The following is a 12,814-nucleotide window of genomic DNA, read 5'->3' on the forward strand; positions in this document are numbered from 1 at the left end:
ACAACAAACAAAGAAGAAGAACAAAGTCCTGCGTACGTAAGGTTTACAGTCATGAACAAAAGTGACATGTATCTAATGACAAAACCACAGGCTAGCCGTCTGTGCCATGCAAATGTTAAATGCAATAACGTGTTTGATATATCAAACACTGCAGTGATGGTGTTTCACTTTCTTACATCATACCCCTCGTCTCGCACACAAGTTTATCCAATATTCTGGCAACAGACATGCTTATTGAAGGAGGAGAGAAGCAGAGGTTAAGCTAGTAGCAGACTGGTGAACTACACAGGTAGAGGAATCACAGAGACACCAAATACCCAGATAAGACATCTACCTCCATTTTTACCACTTAGTTCTGTCCTGCCACCCAGTGGTGTGGGCATGCTACTAAATATCAACCCATTTTTTTAAAGGCATTATGGAAAAAATTTATCGATAGTATTGAAGCCAGCTGCAGGGCTGAATATAAAAAATATTAATAATATTCTGTTCTATTCAACTACCAAATATATAGAAGGCTTTCACTTTAACAAAACAGAGAGGTTACTTACACATCCATGCAAATCACTGTAAGCTTCATATCACACATAAATGCTCTTTTATTTATAGATGCAAGCGTTACTAGGCTAATATTTATTACATGCTTTGTTTGTAGTAGAGTATTTTAAATTGCAGTATTTCTACTTTTACTGGAGACAAGAATCAAAATGTTTTCTTTAACATTGGCAGGAAGTGCACTACCTCTGTGAGTCTGACATTTAACAAGTTTTGGAATACGTTGCAGTAGAAAAACTGGGTTAGACTTTGCATTTAATTCCTGCACATCCTAAACCCAGAAATCTCATTTATCATTTTGAAAGGTTTTATCTGAGACTGGTTAAGAAAAATCAATCAGTCAATATGCTGCCTTTCTGTCGATGTTAACTGAGTTTAGCAACAGTACAGCGGTACTGACTATATAAAATATTACTCCTTCAAAAAATGATCTTGAAGAAGAAAAGAGCCGCTTTTCCCCATTTCTTTTTATATACTTGAACCTAACTTAAGGTGGCTTTTTCCTTTGTAAATTTAAAGGAGATGATATTTCTTTACCAATAAGTGGAATGAATGCCTGCGATTGTGTTAGCATAAAGTAACCACAGTAATTGTTTGATCGGCTTAGGCATGGGGAGAAAGGGATAAGCAGTGATTATTAGTAGACTGATTGTCCACCTCAAGCATCTGGTTTTGCTTAAAAAAAAAAATTGATCCAGGTAGGAGAATTTGTCCTTGATCATTTGTAATGAAAAAAACAAAACAAAACACCAACCACACAGAAAACCTGACTTGCTGACTAACTATAGTGTACCAGCAGAAGAAAACCAGCGGAAGAAAAATAACCACTTTGTTCTCTTATCTCATATTTTCCCTGGCAACTAATTTGACTAAAAACCAAATATTCTTTCTCTCTGCCATTCCTCATATCAGCACATAACAGTAACAGTCCACAATTAATACAGTTAAGCTTTACATAAGTTATGTTTGACATGATTGATATTTTGGGGTTATGAGGATGCCTGCACAGCCACACAGCCCTCCCTTTCTGGTAAAAGTGATATGTCAGGAAAACCTTGGGGGAATCGCTTCAGACTGGGCGCAAACGTCCACTTGAGTTCGACTGTGAAGTGATTTGATTTTGATTCTTACTGTGAACTTGTAATGACAAAGAGTTCTTGTAAAGAAAACCCATATGAAATCTTTTAAGTTCATGTGTTATTATGAAAATTTTCATCCACGTCATGCAAAATTCTTTGATTTTTCTGTATGTGTGTATAAATACTGTTGTTGTTGAATGTATTAGACCACCTGTCCTTAAAACAAGGAAACAGAGTTATCTTAGAAACCTGTGAAACACTTTTACAATTAAAAAAATGTTTTAATTACTAAATTTGCTGAACTGAAATTAATTAAAAGTAAGATTCACCTATTACACAATGACTGTAATTTGACATCTTTATGTGTTTTGCTACTGTACTTTTTCTGCTTTTCATAAAACAGTACATTGGAAAATTCATATATACCAACAATAATTATATTTTAGCATTAAAAAGTTAATTTCTAAGAAGTTCAAAGTATTATTTAATTTAACTTAGTGCTTTGGGGCAACTGTGACCACATAATTTCTATATATTCTGATTAACCGTTACAGAATCATAAAAAAATATTTTGGAAATACAGTAAATGTATCATCATGGCTATGATCCTACCTATCTGGGAGATCTCAGACTGTTAGTTGTAATGTCGAATTTCAGCACTGACTTGCCGTCGGGTGAGAAAGCTGACATCTCACAGATTCTGATGGATCGGGTCGGTGCTTTGTGTTTACATCTTTTTGTAGAATCCGTTTACCTGCCCTCATTTCCTGTTTTAGCTGTTTGGTGGTTGTTGACATAGTTTTGTGAGCTTAACCTGAGATCTTGGGGTTTCTGGCAAAATACATTTATATTTAAAAATCGATTCAGGATTTAATAAATCAATCGGAAAATCGATTATTGAAACCCACCCTTACTTGGCACCACTGTTGTGCAGGTGAAGCCAAAGGCAAGATATGCTTCATCATATTTTCTAGTCTTTGGCTTGGAAGGAAGTTGGTTTGGAAGCATATTTGGCGATGCTTCATCTTCTGCCTTGCATTTGTGTGAGAGCCCTGTCAAAAAACCTGTCCATTATTCTACCAAGGTCCAAGCATTTTTTTTTTTTTATTCATACCCCCACTTTGGGAACCACTGCTTTAACCATTGGATACTGTGCTGACCTGCCTAAACTAGAAGCTTGTCGGAAATTAGGGGCTGGTTATCTGATAATTTCAATTCAGTACTTGTCCCAAAACATCACCTTCAAAATTGATGACCGTGTCATAAATTGCAGCGACAAGGTAATGAACTTGGGCATGTGGTTTGACCCGGTGCACTCTTCAAGTCTCATGTAAAAGAGACAATAAGGACTGCCTTTTATCACCTAAAGAACATAACTAAAATCAGACAAGTTTCATGACACTGCAGAGGTTCTTGTGCATGCTGTTACGATCCAGCTCAAAAGCCACAACATAAATAAGGAGACAAACACCAGAATTTAGGTGAAAAGAGGTTTTATCTTAAAATGCATAGCAAGTTGGCTAAAATAGCTGGTACTACCAAGGCAAGGGCTAGTGAGCCTCCCTGAAAGCCAGCTTCAGGTATGCTTTTATAGACACCTGACTAGGTGTGGTCAATTAGCACCAGCTGAACACACTGAGGAGATTAGCGGCTGCAGAGGGGCGTAACAATGCATTTGTCTTTTCACGCATTGATTATTGTAACGCTCTGCTTTCTGGGTAACCGAAGAAAAGTTTTAGAGGTTTACAGATGGTACAAAATGCAGCTGCTTGCATTTTAACCAAAACTGGGAAATTTGAGCACTTACCTCAGTACTGAAATCTCTTCATTGCTTGCCTTGCAGTATTTAAGGTCCTGTTGCTCACATATAAGGCTTCAAATGGTTTGGCACCTTCATATCTCTCTGACCTTTTTCACCTCTATGTTCCACCCCCTGCTCTCCAATCTCAGGATACTGGCCTTCTAAAAGTTCCTAAAACCAGAAAAAAGACTACTGGGGAGCCTGATTTTTCTTTCTGTGCCCCAGCTTTGTGGAACAACCTCGCTGAAGATATTAGGCCACAGGTTTAGCTTTGTAAACCTGTGCAGGTTTACAAAGCTAAGTTGAAGAACTATTTGTTCACCCCATGTGTCTTAATTCTATGCCTAAAGTTTTCACTGGTTCTTATTGCTATTCCCTTTTGTTTTATTAAACTTTTCTTTCTTGACACCGCAGGGACTGCACTTAATGTTACAATGACAATAAAGATATTCTGATTCAGATTAATGGTCCTGTTATCAGTATGCTACACCACATGCTATAGTTGTGATAAGCATTGTTCTAGATGATCAATAATTTAGCAGAAAATAAAAAACATGTAGAAAAGGCGCTCTGAAACAAAATTCATAGAGAGTAAAAGGGAAATTAAAGAGGAATCAGTACAGTTAAGAAAAGCTCTGATATTCTCCATGTACAAATAAACCATTTGATAAGTCTGTGTTTACAAGTGGCCAAAAAATATCCACACGGGGGCAGTGCAAAACATCTGAGTAAAGAGCAAGGTGCAATATCCATGTTTACATTTGCAAACTTTTTTATTCATAGGAAAATCAAAGATCATTATCAAGTAACATATTGTCACTTTGTTTCTTTCTAGAATTGATAAGACCTTTTCCAGGACCAGAAGTTTATGGTAAGTCCCCTCCTTATGAAAAGCAAAGAACATTTAGTTTCACACTTCACTGGTCCCATGCACTCCACTTCATAATGCTGCATTTACAGCACCTTAGGAGACTGAGGCTTTAAGACTCTCTTCCCATTCAGCACGGCCAACCAAAAATGTTAATGCACATGGAGCATCAGTTGTCTCAGTAGAGAATTAAACATGAATAGATCTGTTCTGTATGCTGTAGTTTTTCATGGCCAACACAATTATGCTGCAGCAATAAAAATTTGAATGTAAAAAATACATGAAAAAAACCCCCACAAACTTACTTTTATCCACTTTAATAATTTCAGAATATGATTTTGTCAACAGGACAAAGTGATGATCTCAGGAAAAGATGGTAATGGATAATAAGGCTGCTTTCCTCTCTGGCTATAAAAGTCACAGATATGCTTGTAATTTTATTGTCACTGGAAAACTCTGTCTGCTCTGATGACTCGGGACATCTGTATATGATCAAAGAGGAGCTTGTAATGTTCCATACTTGGCAGGTAGTCTCACAGCATGTACAGGGAATGTGCGGCTGGAAATACAGGGGCAAGAACAGATGGAAGGAGACAGAAAGCATAAAAATGTGTGTAATACCAGCTGGCCATGTAGAGCACACGCCTCTGAGATCTCAGCCATCGAGAGTTCTCAGAACAATTGATAATACCACTTTTACACAAGTATATCTTTCCAGGTTTCTCTACTGGATTGAGATTCATTTATGTTTATATGCAAGTTTGTGCTTGTATATCTTTGCACTTATTATTACTGTTGTTAAGATAAGTGTAGATGAATACAATTTCTTAAAACATTAAACCAAGGAAACAAAGGTCAGTATCACAAACTGTCTACTATACAATAATCATTTACATGTTTACAATATCATTTGTTTTTATAATTAGGCTAAATACTATTTAGATTTTCTTAATGTGTATGTGGCACATGAAAATAGCATTTTTAGTTTTATTTTCTTTGTTTTTTGTTCAGGGAGAATTTGCAAAAAAAAATGCCTTGGTTTGTTATTGTACATCAAATAGGCTTTCGAATTAAACAAAAATTGAGTCATAATGACTTTGGAAAGGACAATAGATGGATATACTGAAAGGAGGAAATTGAAGGTGCATGGATAATTCAAGCTCATTGGAGGAGAATACACCCTCGCACACCCGCTGAATCTCATTATGAGAATTTCAATTTCTCTCGGTTGCAAACAGGTCTGAAGCAGATGCTAATGGCGCCTCAGGGCAGGGCTATGCAGGTTCTAGTTATCCACAGCACTGCTTTGTGATTGTAATCACTGAGTCATTATGCCAATTGTGTATTCCATCAGTCTCAGGCTGCATTTAGATTAGAAAGTGGGGGAAAAAAGCAAGATATCAGCAAGATATTTACTATCAAATTATTTGGGGCACAATGAGGGATTTCTTGAGGAGTTTATTTGTCCATTACATTTTGTTCTAACAGCTCTGCATACTTGGAAAAATGCAGTCACTGAGCAAATTATACATTTTGATCAGTTAAAAAAGGAAATGCAAGTGCAAGGCTTGCTTATTAAAGGCTTAATAAAGTTTAATTCATTTGCAGCGCAGAATTTTAGATCTTCAGTATTCTGGGGTGAGTTTATTTTTGTAATCTGCAGAAATTAGTTTTAGATTAGAAAGTAGTTTGAGCAGTTTGGATTGTTTTGATAGGAAACACACATTTAACTCGCTAACACAGTAGGTCAATAGGGTTAATATCCTGTAGCAGATAACCAGCTGGCTACATCTTGTCTGAATAGCGCTTACATAGTCTGGAACTGTGCTTTTGTCATGCTGTTGCAAAATGGAAAGATCAACTTAGATCCTTTTTATTCTGCATAAATGTCCCACTTTACCATCAAAAAGCAGCCTCGGGCCATCACGTTTTTATTTTATCTTCCACGTTTAGCATCAAGAGTTCTTTGCTTTGATCTAAAGGCCCAGTATCAGTTTCACTGATGGAATAATGTTGTTTGGATTGGATTGCAGCAGTCCCCAACCTTTTTTTGCGCCATGCACCGGTTTAATGTCAGACAATATTTTGTCCTCTCTGGTCGCTATGGAACTGCTCTCAGAACTGCTCCCAACAATCACAGATGTTTACATCTGCGCTGTAACTGCAATAAGTTAATCAACCGATTCACACTACAGCCTGGTTTGCCTCTTATCTGTAGTTATTTATATTTAATTTAATAACTGTACAGTACTCTGTTTATAATAACCATTGTCCTTAATGTAAATATGTAAGAAAAATTGTGTATGTTTCTGTTCTGTGTCCTGTGTACTGTTTGTTTGTATATGTGTCTTTCTGGCTGCTGTTACAACCAAATTTCCCCTTGTGGGACAATTAAAGGATTATTCTATTCTATTCTAACGCGTAAATATTTCTTTCAAAATAAGACGCACAACTACAAAACAAATATAAGGTACATGAAAATATATAGAAAATGTATTCATAACACACGGGAAAAGTCCCAGGGAAACCGAGTTAAGGATAAAAACCCCGAAAACAATAAATTTCACACCCGTGGCTCAACTCTCGCGGCCCGGTACCAAACGACTCACCGACCGGTACAGGTCCATGGCCCAGGGGTTGGGGACCGCTGTTATATTGTATCTAAAATAAGCATGACAGTTGTTAGCCTTGTTTAATTGCGAATGTTTTTTTTTTTTTCCCAATGATCAATCACCTTTAAACTGACACACCTGGAACAGGTAAAACAATGTGTCAATCAGAAAACAGTGGTGATGGCCGATGAAGCTTAGCCTCTGTATGCTCGCAGTTATTCCATTAACCCTATGGAGGTTAATGCAATAGCCTCATATGTGACTCCATTAATCATTAATTATCATATTCAACATCCCCAATCAATTTAATTTATTTCAATTAAAACTAAATCTGTTTTTCAATACATACATATTTCCAAACTTTTGATTGTTAGTGTGTGACTAATTGCATCTCTCCACCTCTGTTACCTAGCCTGTCCCACAGCTATTGTGAGAGGCACAGGACCATGTCGGGAAGATTTACGATATGAGCTCCAAGTGTGTGTCATTAAAACTGGGTTTCTTGGATTCCCTGCCATGTGCCACTGCCTCAGATCCATCACATTATTCTCAACCAGCCAGGACTACTGTCGGTGTGAGTGAGTGTGACGGTGGACAAACACGCAGCGTCCACACTTTTCTGTCACTCTTAACGAGCACCAGTATCTCCGTCACCTTACTCTAGAATGCACTTTCAGCTCGTGATGAGCCCTGAATCACTTGGACAAAGAGGTTCACTTTGTGAAAAGTGAGAAAACACTTATGTTACTGCTAAACTGCTCACAGCACAGTTCCCAATTAAACACTCATTAACTTGATTGCTCTGAATAATGGTGGTGCTTATCTTCCTCAGTCTAAAGATCCTGTTGTGCTGCAATAAGCAGGCCAGAATAAATGCCATGGCATTTCTGCAAGAAATTGTCAATCTGAAAGTGGCCATATTTTCATTCTTAACAACTCAGTTTTCCACTAATGAGGGAAAGCACTGGAATAATGCTGGAGTGATGTATGCAGACTCTGATACTGAAGATACACTGGAAAAATAGTACTTCTTTTATACTGCATCTATATTTATAAGTATAAATTAAAATCACTACTAGTTAACTCATTTGGTACAGGACACACCTGAAGGGGCTTTTATTTTGGGATAGTGGGATATATTTATATTGTGTGTGTGCACAGCTGTTGCCTTGTAGCCATCTAATCTGAACAGTACAAGTGCTAGGAGCCTTTGACTGACACTAGGCGATGAGTGGTAATGAAGTGCTCTTCAGTGTTAAAAGATGAAAAAGAGTGAGGCGAAGAGGCCTGTAATTGGGTATCCGTGCCACTTCAGATTGCTGTTAATGGCCAGTATTCATCCTAATATGGTGGTCAGTGTCATGGGGAGAAAGCAAACAGGAAGAGAGCGTAGCCAACTGCAGCTCAGCGACTGTCGGATGGAAAAACAAACTTGTTGAACCTTTTATATTTTCCACATTGGAACTGCTGTCAGGAGTCATAAACCTAAAAGCATAAATGCAACATAAAGAAGCTAAAAAAAAAAGAAGGAATATTGTGTCATACCCTTTATTTCTTCCTGTATTGCCTTGGTATCCCACAGATGTTTATTTGGATTCAGATATAACGGGTGAAAAGGCAACTGCATCAAAATGAGTTCATTTTGGTACTCAATGAGTTGGACAGTCCTGTATCTGTTGGTACAGAGTTTAACTCACCAGGTTATTCTAGGGCAGTTCATATCGTACCATCAAACATTTATGACCTCCTACAGTATTTTTATATATAATATGAAGTGCACAAGGTTAGTTGTTCTCTTGTGTTCCTTTTTTTGCTCTAAATTATGCTAGTGCACTCTGAAAGCTCATTGGTTGTCTCCTAGCACCAATTTGACCAGATCGTCACTTGGCTTGAATATCAGTTGCTCTGCGTGGCTGGTGTCACTCTCCAAGAACCTTTGTTCCCTTCATCTTGAGCTTCAGCACTCTGCCCCATTCATACTATTGCCTGTCTTGTTGTTTGCACAAGTCTAATGTAACAAAACTGAAGTTGTGTTTACAGTCTGTGTACACTTAGTTTTATTTACAGTGGTTTGTTGATTACCTATACTTACCTCATCTTTACCTGTATTGTCAATTAGGATTTTGCAGTTATGGAAAAAGAGATTTTTAAAGGATGCCTCGAAAATAGAAAATAAATGTAATATTCAATTTAAATGTTTCGAGCTTAAAACAGAAAAAAAATCACACTCCAAAACAGCCTCTCCAAATATGCTTTTGTTTCATAAGAACCTCTTATCTTATTATTCATATCTTGCATAATACAATTAGTGTGACTAATGTTAATTATCTCTAGAGGCTTTCAGTGAGAACAGAGCAAAATCCTTTCACAACCTTTTTTGTATCATTTTGAGTGGTGACACAGCACTTGTTTAGACAGTTTTTTTTAACAGAAATCAGACAGCTCTATTTTATCATGGGTAAAAAGAAGCGGTATTGACTTTTGTTTTTGTTTGTTTATGGGCTGACTATGTGTCATTTTGACTGGTATCCAAATCCAAAAAGAGACCTCTCCTGCAACCCTGTCTGTCTATTCCACAGTAAGTTCACAGATAAAATCATTACAACTCAGTGTGTTTGGAATCTGGTCAACTTATTGAGGTTGTTCTGAGGCCAAAGTCAGAAAGCAGCAGTGTGATGGTGATTGTACCAGATGGGGGTTGCCTTATTTATTATATTTAGTACGCCTCTTCAGTTAATTAGATACTAGCATGCAGCTGTGGATGGTAAATGATGACTTTGTATGTTAGGATCTTTTTAAAGTACTGCCCACCTTCTCACTATTCAAATCATTTTCTTGTAGCACAGAAGATAATAAAATAGTTTTTGTCACACTGAAGGCTCGCACAAAAGACCGGTATAAGTTGAAGAACTGTAAACTGGGTAAAGCTTCTCAAGGAGATTACAATAATAAATGTTTAGAGTTGAGCATAATATCTACTCTTTAAATCTCTTATAACCTTACAAAAACATCTTGTTCATGTTCTTCCCTGTTGTCTCAATATAAAGACATTTTTAGTTAATTAATTGAAAAGCTTGGGCTTATTGAGAGGGTAACGGTGCCTGATGTTGTAGTCATCTGGAATTATCAGAAGGTCAACTCCATGTAATCAAGCTCTATTACATCTCACATCAGGAGACACATCAATTAGCGCCTGCATATATCTCTGTGAGCAGGATGAAAGAAAGAAAAGCCGAATGATGACGATGATGATGGAGGAAATTGTGCATCACACCAACAGTGTAACTGTTTGACTCGTGTATGCATGTATGGTTTGCTTTGTGACAGTTATGGGCATTGTTTCTAAATGACACTATCAAATCAGTCCTCACACTTATGCAATGACGTATATGCAATTAGTGTCACATATTTCTAAGCTAATTTCCGAAGCCCAGGTTGTCACTGGAGATGAAGCGTGGCACTTTCTTTTGTCTGTAAAATGGGGAAGACAATGTCGTTTGGTGATGAGATTTCTAGAATGACTCATAATCACTTGATGTCGTCAGTAGTGATAATTGGTCTGAGCTTTTTTTTTTTTTCATCTTCCGTACTTTCTAATTATCATGTGCTACCTTGATTTTATGTGCCTGAATCACCATTTTATCTTGTGGTACATCAGTTTCCTTTATATTCATGCTTTTCACATCATATCCTTTAAGTATCATTTATTTCTCTTTTTGAAGTTAACTATGTTGTTTAGTGGTGGTGAGGGGGGGAGGGGGGTTCTGTGGCCTTTTGTGCCACAGGGAAAAGCCAATAAAATCCCAATAGCTCTAATCACCCAATTAGTCACAGAGACACTCAGAAACTTAGGAGTGGTGTTTGCTTCAATCCACTTATGATTCTGTTCCTTCATGATTAGAGCCCTGAAAGTGTAAGGTTTTGATTTTAAAACTTTATTTGTAGTTGTGTAAGTTTACAATCTTACTATGTACACTTTATTAGGTACACCTTGCTAAAATTGAGCCCCTCTTGCCTTCAGCACTGCCTTAATTCTTTGCATCATAGAATCAAAGAAAGAGCTTGAAACAAGCCTCAGAGATTTTGGACCATATTGATGTGACAGCATCATGCAGTTGTTGCACATTTGTTAACCATGATGTGAACCTCGCTTTAGACCACATCCCAAAGTTTTGAGATCTGGTTACTGTGGATAATGTTTCAATACAGTTAACTCAATGTTTGAAAAAACAGTGTGATATGATTTGAGCTCTGTGAGATGGTGTGTTACTGTATTCTGCTGGAGTAGCCATCAGAAGATGAGTACACTGTTGTCATAAAAAGAGTCTGCAATGATACTCAGGTCAGTCCCAGCATTTAAACGATGGTCAGTAAGAGGCCCAAAGTATGCCAAGACTCATCAGATCAAGCAACCTTTTTCCAGTCTCTTTTGTCCAGTTTTGTTGAATCCATGTGGACTGCAGCCTCAGTTTCCTGTTCTTAGCTGACAAGAGTGCCACCCAGTGTGTATAGGCTACAGTAGGCCTCTGCTGCTGTAAGCCATTTGCTTCAAGATTCAGCATGATGTGCATTCAGAACTCCTCTTTTGCAATCATATTCCCTGAAGCAGTCTGGCCATTCTGCCCTAAACTCTGACATCAGTGATGCATTTTCACCCATAGAACTGCCGCTAACTGATTATTTTTTGGAAATGAGACAAGGTTGCATGGAACCTTGTCTCAGTCGGCAGTTGCAGAAGTTCTCAAGCTAGCACAACAACAATGGCACAGTCAAATTCACTTAAATCATCTTTCTTCCACATTCCAATGCTCAGTTTGAACTTCTCCAAGTCATCTTCCCTATATCTGCATGCCTAAGTGTATGCAATGAGTGTCATGCGCATTAATAAGCAGTTGAATATGTGTAGCTAAAAAGTGTAAGTGTAATTAAATGTTAAAAAACCGATTAAACATTTCTCTTTTCATTTTGTCCAGATAATCACTTAGTTTTCAGGTTTTGTTACTTAGTCTGTCACTACAAAAATGTCAGTTTTCTTTTATTGAGTTAACAAAAAAGTGAAAAAAGTGTATTTGCGTTAAACAGTTTCAGCTGTTAAGGCTGTTAAGACAAAGTTATTTGTAATTTTTAAAGAAACATCCTCCATTGATGACTTATTATCTCCTTATTTTGTTGTTGGGGTTACATCGGGGAACATCCACTTAGGATCTGGGTTTTGTTGCTAATATCTGTATTCATTGCTTTCCACATGTGATCCAAACATCCCTGACACATTTTAAAAAGGAAGTATTAATGGGTCATTGGTAAAAGCTCTTTGCAAACTTGATATAAGTCGCAGGGACAGGAAAATAGATGAATAAACACATTGCAATCAAAATCACTGTCAAAAATCATAGAGGAAATAGAAGAAAATACTAACAAGAGCCATACATGGCTATGGTATAATTTAGGGACAAATTAGAATATTTTAAAACCACTTTTGCCTAAACTGAACGTAAAAGTTTAATTTTGTGGAGATACAAATTCATTTAAATCTAAAGTCCTTCATATAGCATATGACTTTATGCCAAGAAAAGAAAAACAGAGACTTACAGTATTGGTAAACTGTGGATGAGCTGTAATCTGTCAACCATATGGTACCTGCCACACCATGGTCATGTGATTTCACACTCAGTTTGAGTCCAGATTATGACTGCCAAAATCAATAGAGGTGGGCACACAATATCTAAGTAATTATGGGAGCCAGTGGGGTTCTGGGAGTGCTGACAACACTGTTATTGTGAAAGGACTGCTTCCTTTTCCAACCTTAAAAAGAACAAAAAAGTTCAAAGCCACGTCCTGCACCCTAAGGCTACTATATGGCACCAAATCACAACAACAGTCACCTCAAGGGTGCTTTATA

General features: G+C 37.3%; 1 protein-coding gene across 12 annotated transcripts in view; it reads left to right on the plus strand.

The window, feature by feature from the left end:
* Positions 1 to 12,814, plus strand: part of rap1gapb (RAP1 GTPase activating protein b) — a 104,396-nt gene that overhangs the window by 48,513 nt on the left and 43,069 nt on the right. For 10 of the 12 annotated variants that reach the window (XM_013276620.3, XM_025907130.1, XM_025907126.1 and 7 more), the window contains one exon: positions 4,271 to 4,306. The exons of the other annotated variants lie outside the window; for them this stretch is intronic. Coding sequence is in view for 8 of the 10 variants with exons in the window: in XM_025907126.1 (XP_025762911.1) it covers positions 4,271 to 4,306 (36 nt within the window). In the remaining 2 variants the exon portion in view is untranslated. The remainder of the gene's footprint in view (positions 1 to 4,270; positions 4,307 to 12,814) is intronic. 12 annotated transcript variants of the gene reach the window in all.

The sequence above is a fragment of the Oreochromis niloticus genome, linkage group LG5 (genome assembly GCF_001858045.2).
Source record: "Oreochromis niloticus isolate F11D_XX linkage group LG5, O_niloticus_UMD_NMBU, whole genome shotgun sequence".
Classification (NCBI taxonomy): Eukaryota; Metazoa; Chordata; class Actinopteri; order Cichliformes; family Cichlidae; genus Oreochromis; species Oreochromis niloticus.